Source organism: Ursus americanus, chromosome 29 (genome assembly GCF_024610735.1).
Source record: "Ursus americanus isolate L20-20 chromosome 29, mUrsAme1.1.p, whole genome shotgun sequence".
Taxonomy (NCBI): domain Eukaryota; kingdom Metazoa; phylum Chordata; class Mammalia; order Carnivora; family Ursidae; genus Ursus; species Ursus americanus.
In genome coordinates, this window is record NC_142155.1 from 25,362,273 (window position 1) to 25,387,283 (window position 25,011).

Consider the following 25,011-nt stretch of genomic DNA (forward strand, 5'->3'; position numbering starts at 1 on the left):
GTTTATTGCCTTCCAAACTGACAGTTCTGTAAGGCTCATTGGATGATTAAGTAATAAAAAGGAGACAAACCAGAGAAAAGTGTAGATTAAAACATATCCTCTAGCCTAAAGCCACAATACCCAGTAGTTAGACTCATTGAGTAGCCAGAAAGAATCTTGTAGTGATGTTCAAAAATAATATATTAAGTTAAAAAGCATATATCTCCTCTTTCAAGTTTAACTATGATTAGAAAATCATACAAATACTCACACATTTAAGGTGTAAATATAAGTACACCTAGGGTCTGCAAAATAGATCATTTAAAAATTAGCTGATATGAACCATCAGTCAACAAATCAGTTTCTGTTCACACTGACAGTTCTCTAATTAAACTATGTGTTAGCTGATGAAATAAAAAAGGGACACAAAAAGAATGTTACTTTTAAATATTGCACTTTTTAAACTATAAGGACAAAAACATAAAAGCTTTATTCTTCGCAGGTTCAGGAAAGCACTAAACTCCATTTCTGTGAGTCTCGAAGCAAACTGGCAGCCAATGTTTAATACGTATCTCAAAATGAAATTAAGCAGATGGATATCAGTTCTCTGACAGATAAACATCACTTTATCTTAACTATATATGTATTTTAAAGAAACACACTAACACAAGAAATAATTCTTGTTTTGTCAGACTATCAGTTTCTACTAAACAGTAACATCCTTCCTTTAATATTTTAATATTTTCTAAGTCGGTGTCCCCCAAACTATATTTTGGATTTTTGAACTTCTGTAACAATAGCATAAAATTCCATAGACATTTATTATTTTTAAATGATTTAAATGGTTATATAATAACTATATAAATTACATAATAAAATAACTATTAAGTATGATTTAATTATTTTTGCATAGAAAAACTAAATTATTTTAAGCAAACAGGTGACTGAATGAATGAATGAGTAATTTGTTTCCTTGTTTAGCAACCTCTTATCAGCGTTTGAATTTAAGATAAATTTAATTGTATTCCCTACAGTTCCTTGGGCTGGACATTCAAATAAGTAACCACTTAATATTTTTACCTAATAGTTTCTAGTACTTTAGACACAGAACATTACTAGTTGGGAAAAGCTTGCCTTCTTTTTCTTAATTTCTAAATTTAAATGTTAATTTTAAAATGTGTCATTTCTCCACTGTTACTACTACTATTTTTTACTATTATTACTACTAAGAGCCAACATTTTTCAAAGCACTTGAAACACTTTCTATTATATGTAGACACTGGGCTGTGTATCATTAACAAGCAGTACATCTTTTAACTCTCAACAAACGTATGCTGTCATCATGCCTATTTTCTAGTTGCAGAAACCAAGGCTTACAGAAATGAATAAGCTGACCCTTGTTTATAAAGGTTTAAGGGTTTTTATACATTTTGCCAGTGTGTGAATGAATAAATTATGTATTAACTTTTATTTTAATATTCTATCAATTGTTGGACAAAATGACAGGCCTCATCAATGATAAAAATTTGTCAGCCTGAATAAAATCACCTCAGATGGGTTAGAGATTATCATTTGATTGTGCCTACTGGTTACTCTTATGACCAATCATTATCTCATTGGACTGAAAGCCCCTCTCTCCTACGTTTTGTTTTTGTTTTTAACCAAGTTTGATTCTTTTGGGGAGCAGTGTTTTGAGGATAGGTGGGTCAAATGGACACTAGGAATTAAAAGCTAATTCATAATAAAATCTGCTTCACAATTTAACTGGTTTAGCACTATTTGTCAGTTTTGGTCTGATAGTAAGAATGTTCTAGAGGCTCTGCTCTGAAGAAAATAGCTATAGCAGGACATGAGAAAAATAGTTTTGCTCCAGTTAGAAGCTCAACTTCTAAAGTCATCATGATATAACCTACTTCAGAGGACAAAAGAAAATGTGCAAAATTGATTTGGTGGGGGGTAATTTCTTAACCTATCTTTCATGTGCAATCATGATATTTCATGGAATTTCAAGGTTTACTTGGACAGAAATACAAATTATTTAGAAACACAGTTTGTTGCTTTGAATTCAATGGAAAGGACCTGAAAAGAAGATATGTCTAAAATTTTAGTCAGTATACATTAAATATATGCAGTTTTTTGCATATTATTTATATCTCAATAAAGCTGTAAAAATATTAATGGCATGGAGAAACAGTAAAACAAATATAATTTTGGTCAGTTTCCATATTTTTGATCAACAAGCACTTATTGATGGGTGTCCTTGAAACATAACAATAAATTAAGTTTTACTTATTGTGAAATATGACATGCATATAAAGAAAAGTTTATGAAATAAAAAATACCCAGCTTCATTGAACAGAAGTCCATTCTAGTGGGTGTGTAGCGGGATCTCATTATTGTTTAATTTACATTTCTCTCATTTCTAATGTGATTGAGCACTTAAAAATTTTATTGTCTATTTGAGATCTTGTTTTGTGAGGTAGATGTTCTCTTGCCTTTTTTTAATGACACATTATCTGTTTTATATTGATTTATTGAAGTCATTTATATATTGTAGAATATACCTTTTGTTGGTTATATTATAGCAAATGTCTTTGCCTACTCTGTGGCTCACTTCTTCACTCTCTTAATGGTATGTCTAGATAATTGGAAAATCTTTATTTCAATATAGATCATTTTATAAACCTTTTTAATATGAATTGTATATTTTGTTTGAACGGTGGTCAGCAAGCACATACTATATGATTCCAATCCTTTTAAATTTGTTAAACTTGCTTTGGGTTCACCATAGGATCAATATTTGTGACTCTATTGTGCATGTCTGAAAATGATACATGTTCTTCGTGGGTTCAGTTTTTCATCTCTGACTATTAAGTTAGATTTGCCGATCATATTGTTCAGAACTGCTATATGCTCACTGCTTTTTATTTATTCTGTGAGTTGTTATGTTTCATTTCCCACTGTTGTTATAGATATACCTATTTTCCTTGTAACTCTGTCAATTTTTGCTTTATTTACTCTGCAACTATGATGTAGGCACATAGATGCTTAAGATTATTCCAACATGGATGAAATGGATCTTTTTTACTCTGGAATACCCCTCTTTATTTCTAATTGTTTTCTGCAAGCAAGAAGGTTGGTAAAAATAACTGGTTCACCATTTCTGTGATAAAATGTAAATGAACTCTATTGGCAGTACACAGTCTCTTCTCTCAATTAACTCACTGTAAAGAGAAGGAGACCGTCAGGGAGAAGGCACTTAGGGCAGAGTTTAGAAGTACTGAGATAAGCCATGGTATGTTGTGACAGCCCATAGGGGGCCACTTAACCCAGTCTTTGCTGACAAGGAAGGATCCCCAAAGAGGTAGCATCAGAGCTGGCTTTGGGCTTGTTTAGGGACTTAGGTGACTCAGCTTTTGAGCATGTCAAGGCAACTGGGGGGAAAGGAAGGGATCTAAATGGACAAAGTGGTTTCCAATCATTTGTTATTTCAAAGTATTTTCAATTGTTTGCTACTATAAGTAGATAACACCTCAGTGAAGAACTCAGGGCATTCACCTTTGTCCATATTCCATATTCTTTCTTCAGGACAAGCTCCTTGGGGGGAGAATTACTGCAGCAAGGGGTGTGGACATTTTTATGCATGAAAGAGGGCATCTAATTCAAAATCATGGAAGGCTGTTAGAAATAAATTACAGTGGAGCCATGTTTTGAGGGATGATTAGGAGTTAGACGGGACAGCGGTGGGGATATTAAAGCCTGGGGACTCTCATGGGCAGATGGGAGAGTGTAAAGGGAATGGTAAGTAATTCAGTGTGTGTTGGCTTAGTTACAAGGTGTGGGGAGTCATGTTGAGAGAGTGGGCTTAAGTGTAAACTAAGTTTATACTTGATTCCATCAAAGAGATTTAGTTAATAAAATAATAGAATGTTCTTTTCCCTTTTTCTTACCTTTGAAGTTCATGGAATCCATTTGTACCATATTCCTCAGATCATTATAACAGTTATCTTTTGTATACCAGAACTTATTTTCTTCCATCTCCCCAGGTGATTTTAGCATCTGGAACATATTCTGTTTCCCCTCCATGGCCCACCATCACACTAAGGAATGGCAACCTCCCTTTACTTCTTTCCTGTTCCCCGATGTCCCCGTGTCCTAGGATGGTACCTATTAAGTCTAAGCCAAATCTCACCACTTATTAGCTGTGTAATTTCTGACAAGTTACCTAACCTCTCTTTGTCTCAGTTCCCTCATGAGAACCTCGGTAATAATCCATCAGAGGGTTGGAAGAACTCAGTGAAATCAAGTATGCAAAAACACTGGGCATGTCTGCAGTGCAGGGACAATGATCTCCCCTCCATCGCGGGTATCTAAATTCATCCAAGTTGAAAAATGCCTTTTGCCACAGTTTAGAGCAGCTTGAAGCAGCTGGGAAAAGGAAAACCAGAGAGGAACTGCATTATCTTGAGAGCTTTCTCTCAGAGGTGGCCACTGTCATTTAGGGACAAAGCCCAAGCTGGTGAGAGCCCTCACCTCTCTTTGATTGCTAGATTTGAGAATAAAAGAGGAGCCTGGACTTTAGGGCTTCCCATTCACCAGCTTGTACACATTCAAGAGGTACTGCCTTTTCATGTGAAAATAGCATAATTTCCCCCCCTCCTGGCTCATTCTTGTCTTCTTTCTACCTAGTCCCTATCCTCTATCATTCCCTTCCCCCAGATCACACCCAAAAAAATCAAACTCTGGTCATTTCAGATACCAAAATATCACGGCAGAGACTAATTTTGCCCAGACTTTCTGCGACAGCTCGCGTGTGCTGCAGTTTGGGGCTGCATAATTGATTTAATCTCTGGTTTTAGAGGAACGCTGAACTCTCTTTGTGGGACTCTGCATACATTTCTCTAGGGCAAAAACTGTCCTACTTTTTTCTCTCTGGTATCTGCTTAGTGCTAGGCCATTTTTCCTCCCAAGAATCTAAACTACCCTCCGTGAAATAAATGAAATCACAGTTGGAAAACGGCTTACTGGACAGACTTGAAGCTGCTAGATAAGAGCCACACCACGCACATTTTTCTTCACATTCTCCTCCTCCCCTGCTCTCCTTCTTTCAGCTCTAGCACGTCTTTGTTTGGGCCGAGAGGATACATTAGTCACTCAGCTGAGGATTGGCTTTGCCTACGTGGAGTAGCAGTGGTCTTGGGCCATTCATCGGGTATACACAGGCTGTGGGGGCTGATCCTTGCCCACGGACCTGCTGTGTGGCTCCAGGCAGATTGCCTTACCTCTCGGAGGCTTACTTTCAACACGGCCTCGTGGACTAATGGCTGTGAAGGCTAGACTATAAAGATGTAGCAAGCTGCACACTCACACTCACATGGGAACTTTCTGGCCGACCAGGTGTGTACGTGGAATGCCGGCTGAGGAGAATGATTTTATGCCCCCTGAAAGACCACTTAACCAAAGTGACAACCAGGCAATTTTCAGTTCATCAGGGACTTCATAGACTTCATACTGTATTTGGCAACCTCAGTTTTGGTTATGTGTTCAGGAATTTCTAAACTGGAAAGTCTCATTTGCTAACAGATGTTGTCAACCTGTTGTTCCAGGGTGTAATTTGGGGACTATCTTTGCCCTGGTTGCTTCTTGAAAACCGAAGTCTTGGTAATACTTTCTGTATCTTAAGATGTATGTTCTGCAGAAAATAACCCCTTTGTTAGGTTGATACGTGCACTATTCCGGCAGAATTCCCCAAACAATTTGCAAGCTGTAAAAGTGACCAAACTCCGCTGTTTTCATCAATGGAATGAAGTCAGAAGTCAAAAGTAACGCTGACCTTCGTAGCCTGAACAGATCGTCTCCTTATGCTGCTAAAATAACTTAGGCTTAGAAAAGAACCTAGTACTTGTTTAATAAATCACTTGGCATAAATTTTTCAAATTCACCATCATTCAAATTCAGACTCTTACGTACTAGCTGGAGAAATTTGGACAAATCCCTTAACCTCTAAGCCTTGTTATGTATGGATATTTAAAACCGAGACAAGAATCATGCTTCCTTCTCAGGTTTGCTGTGAGGATTAAATGCAAAAGTACATGTAAAGCAGTTTAGAGATCCAGCCACAGACAGTGTATCAGCCAGGTTTTGCTGTAATAGTGTGTAACAAATACCTCCCAAATCTCAGTGGCTTTCAACCGCAAATATTTATGCTAACATCAGTTCCAGCTTATGCAATTCTATTCAGGTGTGTGGTGTATGTCTCTTCATTCAGACACTAGGTGTTATTTAAGGAATTCTCCTTTCATGACAGGCAACACAATTGCAAACGATCTGGTGAAAACTGGGGAAGTATTTAAAAGCATCAACTCAGAACTGGTATTACTATCACTTCTACCCAAATTTCATTGGCCAAAACAAGTCACATGACCAGACTAAATTTTAGTAAGTCAGGAAAGTATACCCTTCCCTAATGGAGAAAGGACAGTGAATATTTGCTGAGCAGTAGTTCAGTCTACTTCTGAGAAGTTTACCGCATCCCATTTTTTCCCCATTTCTTATTTCATCTTTGTGACCATTGGCTCTTGTCCATATAGCCTACATGATAGCATCTACTTTGCGTCCTCTAAATTACATGACGATTTCCTCCTCTCTCTTTTAATTTCAAATTAACTTAAATGATATACTTTTCTTTGTAAACAGGTACTTTGAAAAATCCCTTAGAAAAAGAGCAAAAGCTTCTGATTGTCCTTAGAGCCTCAGAGGGAGTTTTCTGTGACCGTTTCAATGGAATTCATATTGACCCAGGAACAATTGGTGAGAGTATAATACAGGTTTTTATTAAAAATGAAATGAAATGTGTGTGTTTCTGATATAGAAGTACCATCCATAGAACATCTACTAAATTCCAGGCACTCTTCTAGATAATTTATATTTATTATTTCGCATACCAGGTCTCCTGTAATAGTCTCCATTTCACAGTTGTCAAAAATAAGATTCAGAGATGACGAACAATATGCAGAAGGCCACACAGCTTTATAGTGTCAGAGCTTAGATTTATATCCAAATTGGTCAGACACTGAAGCCTGGACTAAGTGTCTGTTATCAACCGTAAATGCTATGTGGTGGTTGAGATATTTTTAAATTGGTAGATCTCTAGATTACTAAGAAACACTTACTGTTGGCAGTTTCTTCATTCAATACTATCACAGCACCAAATCCTATTTTTAAATTGACCTATATAGGAGCACAGAAGCCAGGACCAGCCTTGCACCAACCAGGATGTGAGAGCCTCACTAACTCCATTTTAAGGGACAGGGATAAAAGGCTGTTTATTCTAGCATTTTCTCACTTTCTTTCTATGGCATTACTAATTTTCTAAGGTCTCAGCAACCCAGTAAAATGGAAGCAACCATATTAGGATGGTGTGAAGTTTGATAACCTAGTTTCATAATGGATAGCCATTGCCAGATAGTACTGTACTTCAACAGAGCTTTATTGTTTCCAAAGGATTTTTCATCCGTGCTTTTATCTTTTTAAGAATATGAGGTTCAAGAATATTTTTACTTTTTCAAGTTGACAAATTAAATGGATAGCAGGAACATTCAATTTATTTTTGCCTGTGGTGTCCACTCTGTGTAATGCAGCACCACGTTGGATGAAACTTTGTTTTAGGAGTATGCAAGGATGTCTGTCTTAATCCTTGACTCCAGCCATGTGGCAAAGCTAGGGGCTTTAAAATTTTCTCTGATATTAAATTGAATAAAGAATGATATATTTATTTCACTGCATGCTTAAAATTTTGTGACATTATAAGTAAATGACAGATCTTAATTTCTTTAAGTATTATAATCTTGAAACAACTAAGAAATGGTATAATTTTACAGTAGATCTTTGATGATTGAAAATGATTAAGAAATCTACTTGTCTGGTCAATTATATTTTCTGTATAACTCAAATTTAAGGAAACTAAGTGGTTTTTGCTAAAATTTTTGTTGTTGGAAATTTCTCTAAATTACTTTACATTCCTCCACTTCCTAGTTTACTTAGCCAATAGTAAAGAAGATGGAATTTTTTTGAGATGATGATGATGATGATATCATATGAAACTTGTATATATGTATATAGTCATATACATATGACTATTATTATGAAAGATTGATTATTCCAGAACATGTCTTGAAAGTGAGAGTATTTCTTACATTTCCATTAATCCCAATTAAAGTTTTATGACTTTTTCTGAATTAGAGTATGGAAAAAATATAGGTAGTAACATAAGCAGTTGGTTAGATTCTAACTGATTGAGATTTTTTGTTGTTGTTGTTGTTGTTCACATTGGATTAAAACCTAACACATAGTATTTGTGTCTTGAGTCTTTGTACCACGGTATGTGCCAATCCAGCGGTATACAGACAATACATCTGGGTTCAGGAAGAAAATGCTAGAGCTCTGTTCAAACATATGTGAATATATTCATAGATATGTATATTTTTCTAAAAATAAATACACATGCATTAGGGGTACACAATCATAATTTTGTTACTGCTTGGGTTCATGCTCAAACCATTTTGAGACCTCTGGAATATGAGGAATTGTGCTTCATGTGATTTTAAATGGCAATAAAACATGTAAGAGGAAAGACCTGAAGGAATAAAACTGGACTGCATCAAGCATGTCCCTGGTACGACTTTAATTTATGAGTCTGAAATAAATTATATTTTGAAACAAAGGAGCTAGAGATCTATCCTTTGATATCTGTAATACAAAAAAATATGAGGTCCAACCACTGAAAACAAAGCTAATAGCCCCAAATCTCTTTCCTCAGGGAATAAAATTACCCTTGCCTTTTAGAAAATGAAGCCTATAACATAAAATATCAAAACCAGTTAACTTCCAACAGGATTACAAATGGTTTGAATCACTTAATGGTAGAATTTAACTAGTTAGTCATTGGAATGGTCTATTTCCCAACTTTTGGCTTACTAGATGTGGGGTAGCATTAATTTCACTATAGCTTTTGAGAGAACGAGAGTAATTTCCATAGCCATGTGACATATATTCAACCTGATGAAAATAGAGAACTTAAGTAGTCTTTGATAAGGTGGACATCTTGATATATAGTTTCCATTTCACAGATATTGCACAATAAGGTCTCTCGTGAGTTTTACGTAGGTGGCCCTAATTCCTCTGAAAATTTCTTATCCGGCTGATGCTCCTTTTTCCTTCAGGAGTATATGGGAAAGTCCAGCTTCATGGTGCTTGTTCTAAGAAATCCTGGACCCGTCTTGCAGCTGACATCGCCTCAGGCAATGAGAGGTAAGAAATGAGAGTAAGTTAGGGTTGTATTTGCTTGTTTAGTTTGCTGATGTTTCCTGTTTTGTTACAGGATGAAATTAAATTTTAGATTAAGACTCAAAACTCAAGGAAGAATAAATGATAAAATAAGGGACTAAGGGCGCCTGGGTGGCACAGCGGTTAAGCGTCTGCCTTCGGCTCAGGGCGTGATCCCAGCGTTCTGGGATCGAGCCCCACGTCAGGCTCCTCCGCTATGAGCCTGCTTCTTCCTCTCCCACTCCCCCTGCTTGTGTTCCCTCTCTCGCTGGCTGTTTCTCTCTCTGTCAAATAAATAAATAAAATCTTTAAAAAAAAAATAAGGGACTAAAAGGGATTTTAAAAAGCCTTTGTAACAGAGTAGAAGAAGAAGAACAAATCAAAGGCAGAGGAGTCCATTGTTTATTTAGGGAGTAAAGTTTAGATAATACATGTTTACTGCTATCAATAAATCTTTAAAAATATGAATTCTAGGAGATAATAGATGAAATGTAAAGTGACATCATAATAGTCTGAGCTGAGAGGATAGCTGGTGAAGAGATAGAAATAAAATAGGAGTGAGATGAAGCATATGAAGAATCTTATGGAATTTAAAATGTAGTAACAGAATTTCATAATGCATTGGAGGTGGTAAAGAATGAAATTGCCACTGCCTCAAAGTGAATAGGCACCATGAAGAGCAAACTGATGGAATCTACCTGAACGCGGAACACAAGATCAGGAGATAAAAATCATAAAAGAGAAAGTATTAGAAATAGAGAAAAGAAAATGCCAAGTACATATAGGTAATTGCACTTTTTTAATAAGAGCCCAGAGTAATTACAACAGAAAGAATAATGAAAACTCCACCTAAAATACACTAGTGAACCTGAGAGCACTTACATTTAATATGAAGACGTCGATGCCAACAATAATGATTGCTACATATCCGCGTGCTACAAGAAAAAGCAGTGAACAAAATAAAAGAAAAACATAAAGGAACATAAAGCTTCTTAACCTTAGAATTCTCTACACCATTAAATATAGGAAAATAGTGGTGTAAAATATATACATGTTTAGGGAAAAATATATACATGTTTAGGGATTTCAGTCAAAGAACTGGATACCCTGTTAAAATTGCTATTTACATGTGAAAGCAAAAAAGCATATATATATCTTTGCTTTATAAGAACTGAAAAAAATGCAAAAAGATATTCTGATAAAGCGCTTAAACTGACTTAAAATTCATGAATAAAATTCAGGAATACTGTAAAGGTATAGTGTCTATTTTAAAGGTAAGCACTAGAATAAGTTAAATATAATACCGTATACTGTAAATATGGCTGTTAAAAGAAGACAAAGTCTAATATTCCTGTAAAAGAAACTACATAAAATTTGAGAAGTTAATGTACTAATGTACATTAACTAACTAATGTTAGGGTTCTGTTTATATAAATATATAAATATATATATAAATATATAAATATAAATATATAAATATATATATATAAATATATATATAACCCATAGGTTGTATGTGTGTATGTATAATATATAGTGTGTATATATATATATATATATATGGTATATATAGTATATATAATAGTATAATAGTATATATAAAGAGATGTATTTCAAGGAATTGACTTATATTCTTAGGAGGGATAGTAAGTTCAAAATTTGGAGGGCAGGTTGGTAGGCTGCAAAGTCTTGAACCTTGTCTTGAGGCAGAATTTCTTCTTCAGGGAAACTTTTGCTTGTAAGGCCTTCCAACTGATTGCTAAGGCCCACCCACATTATTGAGGGTAATCTTTACTTAAGGTTAATTCATTGTAGATGTTAACGACATTTACAGAACACCTTTGAAGAAACACCTACATTAGCATTTGATAGAATAACTGGGCACTACAACCTAGCCTAGCTGACACATAGACTATCCATGACAGGTCATAATTCTCAGATAAAACTCTGGGTTTACAACCTGGGCCTGTGGCCATAGGAAACTGATGATGGGACATTAGTGCCATATGAAGTAAAGATGAGTCAGTTTGTTCTAGCAGAATTTAAAATAGGGGGGGCACCTGGGTGGCTCAGTCGTTAAGCATCTGCCTTCGGCTCAGGGTGTGATCCCAGGGTCCTGGGATCGAGCCCTGCATCGGGCTCCCTGCTCTGCTGGGAGCCTGCTTCTTCCTCTCCCACTCCCCCTGCTTGTGTTCCCTCTCTAGCTGGCTGTCTCTCTCTCTCTCTCTCTCTGTCAAATAAATAAATAAATAAAATCTTTAAAAAAAATTTTTTTAAATCGGGTATATACCTTCCAAACCACCAGAGAGGAAAGAGAATGAAAGAAGCCATAAAATAAATGGTAAAATACAGAAGGAGAAGAAAATTAAATAGTAAGAGAATTAAAGCAACAAAAGGTATAAAGAGCCAACAGAAGTAAGAAAGTAAGAATAAATCTTCCAGTTATAAAAAGAAAATATGCAACTAATGAATCGTTGAACACTACATGGCTAATTGAACATAACAAAAAAATAAAAATTTTAAAAAAGATACCTTTCTTGAAAAAATTAAATAAAGAAAATATGATTGTTAAAAATGACCCCACATAGGAAAAAATTGGATAATAAATCAACATGTAATCACAACTTTTTTTACTAGAGGAAAATAAAACCAATATAGAAAAAAATTAAATATTAGATAAAATGAATTATTGAAATAAAAACAAAACAAAAACAAAAGACTCAAAATTATAAGAAAAGAAAAAATTAAGTGTATAAAATAATACATTATATATTAATAAAGAATTCAATCTCCAGGGAGACCACAAGAGTCAGGAAAGTTTTATACCAGGTAACATAATATAGAAATATATAAAGGAGATCTCAAAAAAAAATGAGGAAATTGACAGAAACAAAAATGATAATGAAAGACATTTACTTACCTCATTCAGTTTTTTTTGTTTTGTTTTGTTTTTTGATAGAGAAAGAAAAAGCCACATGGTGAGGGAAGGGGGAAAGGGAGAGGGAGAGAGAGAATCCTAAGCATGGGGCTCGATCCCAAGACCCTGAGATCATGACCTGATCCAAAATCAAGGGTTCGATGCTCAACTGACTGAGCCACCCAGGTGCCCCCCTTTCAGTTTCTAACGTTTAAACTAGGTTAAAAATGATAAAGAAAACATGAAGAAATCTGAGTAATGTAATAAAGGCAATTTAATTTATATATACAAGGAATATAAATATAATTTACCCCAAAATATAAATATAACTAAAACCTTAACAAATTTTAGTAAACAGAAATGATATAGACTATGATCACAATAAAATAAATGTAAAGATAGGAACATCTTAACCAATACTCTTAACCTCTTGCAAGACAAAAGAGCAGAAAAGAAAAAATAAACCTTCTCCTAAATAACTTTTGTATCAGCGAGGAGATGAAAACTCCAGCAGGAGAATGCTAGCAAAATAGCAGTAATAGTATTGCATGAGTCGTGACCAACATGTCATCACATTAAATGCTTTAATTGCTGAATAATAAAATACAAAAATAAACAAACTAAGCTGTCAATGTGAGAAACCAGAAACAAAATAACCAATAAATCTAATGAAATTGATTTGTGTAAAGGCAGAAATAGGTGAATTAGAAAGTAGCAAATTTGTAGACTTGAAATTTTTAAAGTGATAATGGTTTAATCTTTAATAACATTAATTATACAAAGGAAACAATATGTAAACTCAGAAATGAGAATTCGAATGTAACAGATACCAAAGAGATTAGAATTATAATAAAATGTATGCGTCTATAGAGTTTAAATTCTGAAATTTAAAAAAATAAATTATATGTAGGAATATAAATTATCATAATTGGTTAGAGAAGAATATAACTGAAACCACAAATAATAGTAAAAGACATGCAGTTATCAAAGATTTGTTCCCAAGAATACATTTGGCTCAAATAAACTGATGGCATATTATTTCAATCATTCAAATATTAGACATTTTTTATGTTGTATAATCCGTTCCATAGCATAAGAAAATATGTGAAACTTTTCAATTAATTTTAGGAAGGAAGCATAAAATACTTTTAATTTATTTATTATTTTTATTTTCATGAAATAATTTTTAAAACAGCTGCTAAAGGTAATTCAAAAAAAGAAAATTGGAGCAACACCTAAGTGTAAATGAAATACAAAAAAAAAAAAATCCTAAATAAAACAACAACAAATGAAATCCAGTAACTTATTAAGAAAAAAAATTACGGTTGAGTGATTTATCCAAGTAAAGAAGGATGGTTTAAAATAATTCCTTAATATAATTTATCGAAGCAATCTATATAAAGACTAAGAACGTGATCAATTTGATACAAAACAGAAACACATTTAATAAAATTCAGCTTGCATTTTTGGAATAAACAGTAAATTAAGACTACAAAGATATTCCTTTATTTTATTTTCTTAAGGATATTTTTTAAAATCAATGTTTCTTAATAGAGTGGTTTGGCCATGAGTTGAGAATCACTACTTTAAATAGTAATACAAATTAAATCATTAAAAATCCCTCTCAAACAGGCAATTTTCTATTTTATGGAAAAACTGACATTAAAAATTACTGTGTATTAAAATAATCATTAAATATTATTATTAAAGGTTTAGCCAATGTATCGAGTCAAGAAAAAAGGCATCAGTTTTTACTATTAAAAGGAATCCAAACTGTCAGTTTTTTGTAGATTATATGTATTTTGTCTTAGGACACTAGAGAATTGTCTGAAAAACCATCATTGCAGTCATTCAGTAAATGCACAAATTAATAGCTTTTGAATATTTTAATGTAAAATCCTATTTGAATTTCAATTTAAAATATCTAGAATAAACTTAAAATTACAGGAGGAATAGAAACAAAACTATAAAACACTAGTAAGAGGCATAAAAGGAGATTAGAATAAATGGTGATGCATAACATCAACGGAAAGGCTCTATATTTTAAAGATGTTAAATCTGGGGCACCTGGGTAGCGCAGTTGTTAAGCGTCTGCCTTCGGCTCAGGGCTTGATCCAGGCGTTCCGGGATCGAGTCCCTGCCCGGGCACCTCCGCTGGGAGCCTGCTTCTTCCCCTCCCACTCCCCTGCTGTGTTCTCTCTCTTGCTGTCTGTCTATCACATAAATAAATAAAATCTTAAAAAAAAATAAAGATGTTAAATCTAATGCAACATTAATAACAAGTCAAATATATGCATTTGAAATCTGATTCACTAAGTCTAAGTCTTTTGGAACAATAAACACTTGAAGATAGCCAACATTACCAGTTACTTTTTGAAAAATATATACTTTGGGGCACCTGGGTGCTGCAGTCAGTTGAGTGCCTAACTCTTGGTTTTGGCTCAGGTCATGGTCCCAGGGTCCTGGGATCAAGCCCCATGTTGGCTTGGAGCTCAGTGAAGAGTCTGCTTTGAGATTCTCTCTCCCTCTTCCTCTGCCCCTCCCTCTCTCTCTCTCTCTCTCAAATAAATAAATAAATAAATAAATAAATAAATCTTTTAAAAAATGTGTATATATATATACCTTCAGTGTGAATAATTACTTATAGCTGTTGGCACCAACACTGAAGAGAATGTGTAGTAATAGACTCAGGTATGTCTTATTACTTAGAATTTAAATAAATTAGCATTTCAAATTAGTTGCAGACTGTGCTGGAGTAATTGGTAAACACTTCAGAAAACTATAAAATTAGATTCTCAAATTATACTTCACTCTAAAAAAAATTATAGGTAGATTAAAAAATAAATGTAAAAAAATAAAACTAAATTATTTGAGGAATATTTAAGTAAATATTATGCAATATTAAATTGGGGATGACCTCTCTATCATAAGAAATGCAATAACTATAACAGCAAGAAGTCATAGATTTGACAACATAAAAAAATCAGTATTTAAGAAAATTAATATTTTTGCATACCAATTACAAACTGCAAAAGCAGATGATAAAATGGAAAATATTTGTAATTTATGATAGTACACATGGAGGGCTTATATTTTTTATATGTAAAGAATGCTTAGGAATAAAAAGGAAATGAGATGAACATACTAGAAGAACAAACATTAAAGAGTTTGAATACATGAGCCACAAAATAAGACATACATCTGACTAATAAACATATGGAAAAATGTTCTTCCCTACTAGAGTTGAAATAAATGTTAATTAAAACAAAATTGAGGGGCGCCTGGGTGGCACAGCGGTTAAGCATCTGCCTTCGGCTCAGGGCGTGATCCTGGCGTTGTGGGATCGAGCCCCACATCAGGCTCCTCTGCTATGAGCCTGCTTCTTCCTCTCCCACTCCCCCTGCTTGTGTTCCTTCTCTCACTGGCTGTCTCTATCCTGTCGAATAAATAAATAAAATCTTAAAAAAAAAATTGAGCACTATTTTAAAATATTTAATTACCAAAGGGGAAGATGATTGAATTCCATGTTGACAAAGGGGAAGAGATGTGGGCATTCAGGCTAATATTATATATTAGCCTAGTTTTGTAAATAAACTAAAATAACATTTATGTATACATATATGTGGATAGAGAAATGTCTGGAAGGACATACAGAACAGCAGGGATCCTTGTGGGTGAGATGGTAGCTGGCTACTGCTTTGATGTGCTTTTCTCTGTGTACAGAATTTCTTCATAGAGTAGTTATTACCTTTGAACATTGTTATTGTTTTATTCAACAGAATTTTTGTAATTCTTACCCTATGTAAAACATTGAATTATGGCCTGGAAATACAATAACAAGTAAAAAATGACATGGTCTCTGTATCCAGACATTAATGAAATAAATATAAAGTAAATGTAAAATTACATATGGGATAAATGCTATGAAGGAGGGATTTATAGGATTCTGAAAACATGAATACGGGAACTTGAGGCAGTAATGGAGGTTAGAGATGGCTTCCCTGCAGAGTGATTTCAGAGATGAGAACTAAACAATGAGTGGGCCTTAATTAAGCAGAGTGGGGTGGGGGTGTGTGGAAAGAGCACTCCAACAAGAGCAAACAGCATTCAATCATTCAACAAATATCTGATGGGTACTTACTATGTACCAGGTATGGCTATAAGCCCTGGAGATGTAGAGGCAAATTTGAAGAGATCACTGTCCTCTGGGAGTTTATATCTTCATGGAGAGAGAGACAATAAAGAAGCAAATACAGAAATATAAACAACATAGTTGCACATTATAAAATGCACTAGCAGGGAAATAAACAGGATGGTACGATCAAAAATAGTTGGGGAGTGTACAGGGTATCCTTTTAGATTGAATGGAAGGGGGAGACCTCTCTGGGGAAGGAAAACTTGAGCTGAGATCTGAATGGTAGCAGGCATCGTGCTGTCTGATGAGAATGGGCTAGAGTGCTCAGTGAAGGAGGGACATCTGGTCCACCATTGTCTCTCAGGTGGCCTTTGGGTAGTGGGAGACAGAGAGAAGGTCACTCTAGCTGGACCAGAGTGAGCAGAGAGGAGAGAGTGAAATGATATGGTAAATGCCAAGTCACATGGTACCTTGTTTAGGTGTGAGAGGTCAGAGGGAAAATCACTGAGGGGTTAACAGAGGGCAATGGATAGACTCTGACTTATGTTTTGAAAACCACTCTGGCTGCTATATGATGAGTGGTGGAGAAAAAAGCAGAAGCTGGGCTATGCATTAGGAGGCCAGTGGAGGCCAAATATCATGGTGGCTAAGACTATAGAGGAGGCAATAGGGAGGGAGAGAAGAGATGGCGCTGTCTGGACATGCCAATGGACTGAATGTGGAGGTGAAGGAAGTGCCTCAGATTTTTTGACTGAGCAACCTGGTGGATAGTGGAAACATGCACTGAGATGGGAAGGCTGGAAGAGGAACAAATTTGTCAGGGTGGAAGATGGGACATGCTAATTTGGAGATGCCAAGTAGAGATGTCAAGAAGACAACTGAGATATGTGGTTTAGGACTCAGGTAGAAAATGATGGGGAGTCATCCAGGAAGTAGATGATGTCACTGATCAAGAAGCCAGGAAGAAGAGAAAATTGGAGCCTAGAAATGAGACTGGGGCCACTCTAATTCTTTAGAAGTTGATAGAGTCAGCACAGATGATTGAGAAGCAGAGGCCCAAGAGGTGATTCTGTGATGGGAGGAAGAATGGGGAACATGAGGGACTTGGAAAAAGGCCAGGTTGGCTGATGTGGAGAGCAGGGACCAAGCAGGTTCCCAGGAGTAGTTAGGGGTCAGGGTATATTCACTGGCAATATCAAGAATTTTAGTTTTTACCCTCCAGGAGCATTGTGTAACTATTTTAAGTTCCTAAGAGGATAGTTTGGGTGGGAGGTAGAGCTTGTAATCATATTCCTATACCTAAAAAAAAAAAAAAATCATTCTAGGGACAGTGCAGACAACAGGAGGAGTCAAAAACAGATCTAGGGACACCACTTAGGAGGTCCAAGCAAGAGATAGCATAACCTGTAGTCAGGAGCTGAAGTGCCGACGGAGAGAAGTGGACAGATGTAGAGACAGGAGACATAAGTCTGTAAGATGTATTGGCTGTGAGGCCCTCTCTTGGTTTCTGGATTGAAGAGATAGAGGGCGGTGCCATTCACTAAAAGAGGACTAAGTTTCAGGGAAAAGATTATGAATTCAGATTTGATCATGTTGACTTTGAAGTGCTTGATACCCATAAGGAAATGTGAGTAGGCAGTTCAAGCAGGGATAATTACGAAACTTTAGTTATAAATTTAGTGAGTTGGAATTTGGCAAGAGCCATATTGAATGGATTTGTCTTTCAAGAATGTGTTAAAAACCTCATTCAGAGTCAGAGCTATAGGCTCTTTTGAAAGAAATTCAATTTTATGAATGAAAACTATCTAGTGTTACTAGCTGCCATTTAATGAGTTCTTACATGTGGGTTTACTCTGTCAGGCATCTACCAGGCATTTTACATACATTATCTCATTTAAATCTCTCAGTACTATGTTAGGTATCATGATCTGCATTTACAGATACAAAAACTGAGGATAGAAAAGTTGAGTAAAATTTCCAGGTTTATAAAGCTAAGAGTTCCTGGGGCTGATTTTTTTTTTTTTAAATCATGGTTTGTCTGATTCCATTGCTTGTGTTCTAGTGCTCTATATAATAAAAATATTAAAAACAAAATTTGTTAGTATAAGCCCTGATGAGGAGTTTTTAATGAGTTTATATGAATGTTACGTAATTACCATAGCGCATCCATTTTATAGAGAGCCTTCCTTTTTATAACCTTTTAAAAAATGTAAAATAATTAAAGCCTCACAAAAAGTTGCAAAAATAGTAGAGTTCTCATGTACCCTTCACTCAGCATTGCCTGATGATGTATTTCATAACCTAGACATGGTAAAATCTAGCCAATTGATTCTAGTCTACTATTAACTGAAGTACAGACCTTATTCAAACCATTTCTTTAAACATTGATCTGTGGTCTTCTTTATGCTTAAAGTCAGTTAAATAAGTCTTTCTAACGCATTGTTACGGGGACAGATATGACCTCCTTATGGATTTTCACCAACTGAATTATATATCTGAATTTATTTGTGTATAATTGATTTATTTTATGAAGAACATTGAAGTGAAATCTTCAGAGGAAAAATTTCTTGTTAACTTTATAAACCGAGACTCATTTCTCATACCACCGATAAAAGTAGGCTTAGCAAGATATTTGAAACCATATTATATTCTTTTGTTCTATGTTATAATATAAATTTATCTCTTAAGTTACTCTTCACTGTCACTTGTTTCAGTTGACTTTGGGGGAGACTGATGAACAACGTGTTGGATTTTTTGGACTTCAGATAAGACAAGAGAAATTATACTTAAATTTATACTTAGATTTAAAGAAATTGGCTTTTTACCCATTTTCAGTATTAAGTAGAGGTCTTGCTGTGAGTCACGTAAGGGTGATGGTGTGTTCTTTAAAATTAAATGGTTACTTAATCAATCCTATGTAAAGGTTTTAGATTTTATCCTGGTCATTGCAAAATTTTAAACAGGGCAGGGACAGGGTCCAATTCATGCTGTAATCTGGTTCATGCTGTGTAGAGAGGTGACTGTTGGGGACAAGAGTGGAAGCAGAGAGACTGTTAGGAGAGAGCACTAACATTACAGTCTTTCAAGTGACACATGCTGGTGGCTCAGATTAGGGTTGTAGTTAAGGAAGAGGACAGAATGGTGAAGTACATGTTGGAGACAGAGGAAATATGAGTTGCTGATAGATTGGGTAGAAGAAAGAGAAGCATCAGAGATTACCGTAAACCTTTTGACCTAAGCAACTGCGTGAGGAGTGCTCTGGTTTACTGAGAAGAGGAAACAGGGGGAAGAGTAGGTTTATGGGGAACCTTCCTCAAAAGGTCTCAAATTTTTTCTTATTCCTTTTCTCATTTACTTTTTAGAGAAAGACAGTGTAGAGAGCCTTATCTAGTCCCTTTGTCCTGTTGTTTTCTATGTTTCTTCTGTGACGTACTAACTTTCTCTGTTATTTATAAGGAAATAGCTCTGAACTAAACAACAAATCACTTGTCGCCTCAGCCTTGCCCCAGGACTCCAGCCTTCCGCGCTGACGTCATCTGTCCTGCCATCTCCTGTATCAACTTAGTGATGGTGTTCTTTGACTGTACTTTGGATACTTCTCGTTCTCCTTTCTTATACATTCCCACTTCATACATGAGTGTCCAGAACAATTATTTTTGCGAGGCTCCCTAAATACTTGATACGTAAAATAAGGAGGTGCACCGTACTCTTGAATCTCCTCTTGCCTTGACACTCCCTGCTTATCCTGAGAATCTGCCACATCTTCCACGAGACATTTAATCTCCCCTCCAGCACACACTGATTTTCTCACCATCTGAATTATAGAATGTGGTTTTCTGATTTATGATTTTAACAAAAATGTGCTTCCTGGTGACTGATCCTAAGCTACTTAAGCTGTCTGTGTCCTGTTCCTCCAAGTAGCTTCTACAGGAGCAGGAAAATATTGTTTTTTATCGATTGTGTCTATTACTTAGCACCTGGTACACAGCTGAACACAAAGAAGACTTCTAATAAATGCCTGCTGCCTTGAATGGATGTGTCTTTTCTGGAAATCAGAATGTAGTGAGCCTCTTGATTCAGTGGTATATCATCTAATAAATGAGAATCTTATGTTTACTTTTAAGAACCACTATAATTTATTTTGCTTATTACTCAAACTTCATTATTCTACTATAACAATTTTCTTCAAGTAAAATTAGAATATAGAGATGGTGGCCTTATTCATTTATTGGCAGGAGTTCAAGGTTAAGTACGTAGCCGCCAGAAGAAGATGATTCTGTCTGTCCAGTGAACTAGTGGGTTCTAGTATCAGATTGGCTCTTGTCTCCATGCCGGGAAAACGCACATGAGGTAGGAACATAGGATGGAAATAGTATGCTACAGTGAAAACAAGCTCGAACTTTGAGGGAGGCAGACTGTAGTAATTCTAACTGCGTAATTTTGAGCAAACTATTCTTTCTGACCCTCAAGTTCTTATTCCGTGATATAAGAATAAAATGCCCAGCTGATAGAGTAGTTAGAAGGATTAAGTGAATTAATGTATGTAAAGTGCTTAGCCCCGTTTCCGGCACAAAGTGACCTTCAAGACATGGTAGTTATTGTGGTTATAGTAGAAATAAGTGAAAGTAGCCTTTCTCAATCCATTTGGAAGATTGTGGCAGGCCCTCCCCCAACCTCTCTTATTTCTCTATGTCGACCTCATTTGCATCTACAGAAAAAAAGTTTTCTACGTTCTGTGGGGTACAAGTGAACCCAGACCTGTCAGGCTTTTCCTAGCTTTACCACCAGAGAGTAAATTTTTCTCTCTCCTTAGTTTCAATTCAAAAGGCCAGGCAACTGTCGTCGAGAGCATTGTATTGCATCAGTACAGTTTGCCGAGAGTAGAACTTAAACGTTCCCACGCACAAAAAGTAAATGTGTGAGGTGCTCAATGTGTCAATTCACTCAGTGAGGTCAGTCTTTTCATGGCGTCTACATATATCAAATCCACACATTGTGCACTTTGAATATCTTACACTTTATTTGTCAATTATACGTCGATAAAGCTGATACAATGAAGTCCAAGGGAAGGATTTTCACAGACAAAGGCAGGTTGGATCCCTTGCCCACCCTTTCACATAGGGTTTGTGGAACTATAATCAGCAGTGCTCACTAGGACACAGAATTAGGATGGTAGTTAAGGAGAGCAGTTCTCAGAAAAGGTGTGGAGAGGGGCGCCCGGGTGGCTCAGTCAGCTGAGCATCTGACTTCAGCTCAGGTCATGCTCCTGGGGTCCTGGGATGGAGCCCTGCTTTGGGCTCCGGGCTCAGCAGAGAGTCTGCTTCTCCCCCTGCTTGTGTGCTTTCTCTCTCAAATAAATAAAAATAAAATCATAAAAGAAAAAAGAAAAGAAAAGATGTGATGGATTTTATGGAAAGAAAGGAGAAAGGAGACCAGGTAGAGAAATAGTTGACATTTATGATAACTCCTTACTGCCATCATCAGTGTTGGCATGGCTACAGCCATTCCCTTTCTTCAGTACCTCACATTGTCCAATGCAGGCTGAGGTGTCACAGTACCTTTTGATAGCACTGAAAAAAAGATGAAAAAAAAATTTAAACTGAAGTTTAAAAACAAACCTTCAGTGTTAGTAGAATTCAGAAATCTATGGCTATCCCTATTCCTGGGAAGAAATCATCTTGGCTTCCGGACACTCTGAGCCTGTGGTCAAATGCAGCCATCATCATTAAGAGCTCCCCAACGTTTAGTTAACAAATCCATTTAAGTGGTAGGTGTTTATATATGGATGCCTTATGCATGGTTGTAAAAACTTTTTAAATCAAATTGGAAAGCATACATTTTTTTCCTTTTTCGTAATTAGGTTCTTTTGACCAAACGTACTGTGTTGTCTCAAAACTAGATAAAATGTTAGTGCCAAAGTAAAGAAAACTGTGATGACATCTTGTTTATATATTTTTAAAGGTTTTCTTTTGGAGACTTCTGCAGCAATTATTCATAGTTTCCTCTCTCTTTTCATATGTTTTTCATTTAGGTCCAGTTATGTTGCAAACAGCTCTTTTAATTTTTTTGTTTATTTATTGTTTTAGGTGTGTTTTGCTCAGAACAAAAAGGTCTATCCTCTCCCCTGTAGCTATAGGACCCTTATTAGTACTAAGCAGACAGCTGGGCTTCAAGCAGTCCCGAAGGTAGGATTTCTTGAAGTGGTTGAAGGGTAACCAAATAATAGAAGATGGTCAGTGGAAAGTATGGATGTTGGAATTGAAGAAAAACTGATACTTGACCTACAGAACCATCTAAGTTCTTGATAACAGGGACCATGATTTTCTTTGAAGTTACTATTACAGCTGTGTGGACACAGAAGTGGAAGGGGCCACACTCCTTTGCCATATGTATACAGTCCTCATGACATATGGATTCCCAAGGTTTCAGGAGTATGGAGGAGAGATTAATTTTCATGAACCTGTAAGGTTTCAGAAGCCTTAATGGAAAAGGTCAGCTTAAGTTCATTTATATTTTTAATATAAAACTGAGGCTAATGATTTCAATAGTTCTTTTTTCTTTCTGTCAAGAACATTGCTATATGCTATAGGGTTCATATAGCTATGTAACCATATTTTTATTGCATATTACCTAACGGTATCAAAGTTGAATAGCCACAGAAAGCAAGAAAACAAAATCAATTGCAAGGCAGTAGTATCTATGATGTCAAAATGGGGTGGAACAGAGGTGGGGTTGGGTGTTCAGTGGGGAAGAGACGCCCGTGGGAAGACTTTTTGAGGGCCAAGGAACTTCAGTCAGCTTTTAAGAATGAGTGGACTGAAGGGCAGAGTAAGGACAATGATTTTTAAGTGATGGGTGAGAAGCACAAAGCTATTTCTTGGGAGAGTGAGCAGATTCATCTGGCTGGAGCAGAACCCTTGTTTAAGGAAGTTAAGGAAGTTTACATTAGGGTTCACTCTTTGAGTTGTCCATTCCGTGGGGTTTGACAAATGTAGGATGACATGCATCCATCCTTGTCATAGCATACACCGCCTTGTTTGCAGTCCCTAAAAATTACAAGTGGGTGGCTGCACCGTTGTTGGAATTGTATGACAATGCACCAGGAGATGGACCCATCATTTCTAGTGTCCCTCAGCTTCTGAACAGGTTCGATTTTATATACAACGGAATTCCTGTACAGCGAAATAAAAGAAGATGTCTCTGTGAACACACGGTGTAGACATAATGTAGAATAAACATGGTCCAAAGGAATTTTTTGGTTTTTATCTCTTTCTCAATCCCTAAATTGCTACCTACTTTCTGTTGTTTGAATAGTGCGTTAACGTGAAGAACTAGATAGTGGTGTAAACAAATGTGATAATGTTTCATTTACTTTGGGGTCTACCCATTCTTTTTTGTACAACAATAAAGAACATGGACTTCTTTTTATTTTTTATTTTTATTTTTTTTAAAGATTTTACTTATTTTTTCAACAGAGATAGAGACAGCCAGCGAGAGAGGGAACACAAGCAGGGGGAGTGGAAGAGGAAGAAGCAGGCTCATAGCAGAGGAGCCTGATGTGGGGCTCGATCCCACAAAGCCGGGATCACGCCCTAAGCCGAAGGCAGACGCTTAACCGCTGTGCCACCCAGGCGCCCCATGGACTTCTTTTTAAAACAAAACAAAGCAAAAGTCTGGGACAGGCCAGTAGGGTGGGCTCTATCTCCTACCAACATTGCACATGCCTACTCCCAGCATAGACAAAAATCTGTTCACAAGTACAAGCAACAGCTGTAGCCAGGGCCATCGGGGTGGAAGATGCAGCCCATCCCATCAGGACCAGCTGGGGGTGGTTGTCTACGCAGATTCTGGCCCCATCAAGGTGGGTCTTGCAGGAGGGAAGAAGGGGCAGGCCTCCTCAGACAGAGACGGAAGGGCCTGGCACCCACCCAACACAGGGCCAGGGGCTCTCTTTAGGCCTGGCTGGACTCTCTGGAAGGCCCTAGGAGCAGGTGTGGCCCTCATCATGCCTCATGGCAGCACGGTACTGTGGCCTGCGTAGAGACCACACTGTGGTTGATGGTCTGGGGGTCGGCAGAGATCTCAAAGTCACTGCCCTAAAAATCCCCTGTGTCCACAAGAAATGAATTTCAACTCATTTCATAAGAAACTTTTCAGAACATTATAGTGCCTATCGTCTGAAGAACTTTATTCAGCAGTATGGATAATAATAAAAAGATTATCCAGATAATACTGACTATGAAGGAAAGGATCAGTTTCATTTGTGCTGCTAATTGACTTTGGTGTGACTTTTTATCCACAGCCTTATTTTCTTTTTAAAAAAGTATTTTTTTCTTACTATGGTGTATTACCTGTTAAGTTGGAAAATTTAGATTTAAGTGAAAATCACTAATAAACTCACCATCCGTAGGTGGACTAACATTTTACTGTGCATCTTTCCTGTCTTCTGTTTTCTCCGCATATATTGTTTTTATTTAAAAAACAAATTGGTCATATTGTTTTATATCCTGATTTTTTCAATCCACACATTGTGAACAAAATGTCTTATAATTCATGCTCTGCTACGATGCCCTTTTTATTTTATTTATTTATTTATTTATTTATTTTTTAAAGATTTTATTTATTTATTTGATAGAGAGAGACAGCCAGCGAGAGA

General features: G+C 36.2%; 1 protein-coding gene across 32 annotated transcripts in view; it reads left to right on the forward strand.

Moving 5' to 3' along the window:
- Positions 1-25,011, forward strand: part of PKHD1 (PKHD1 ciliary IPT domain containing fibrocystin/polyductin) — a 513,811-nt gene that overhangs the window by 292,476 nt on the left and 196,324 nt on the right. For all 32 annotated transcript variants that reach the window (XR_015722268.1, XR_015722269.1, XR_015722271.1 and 29 more), the window contains 2 exons: positions 6,676-6,789; positions 9,201-9,288. Coding sequence is in view for 23 of the 32 variants with exons in the window: in XM_087857019.1 (XP_087713145.1) it covers positions 6,676-6,789; positions 9,201-9,288 (202 nt within the window). In the remaining 9 variants the exon portion in view is untranslated. The remainder of the gene's footprint in view (positions 1-6,675; positions 6,790-9,200; positions 9,289-25,011) is intronic.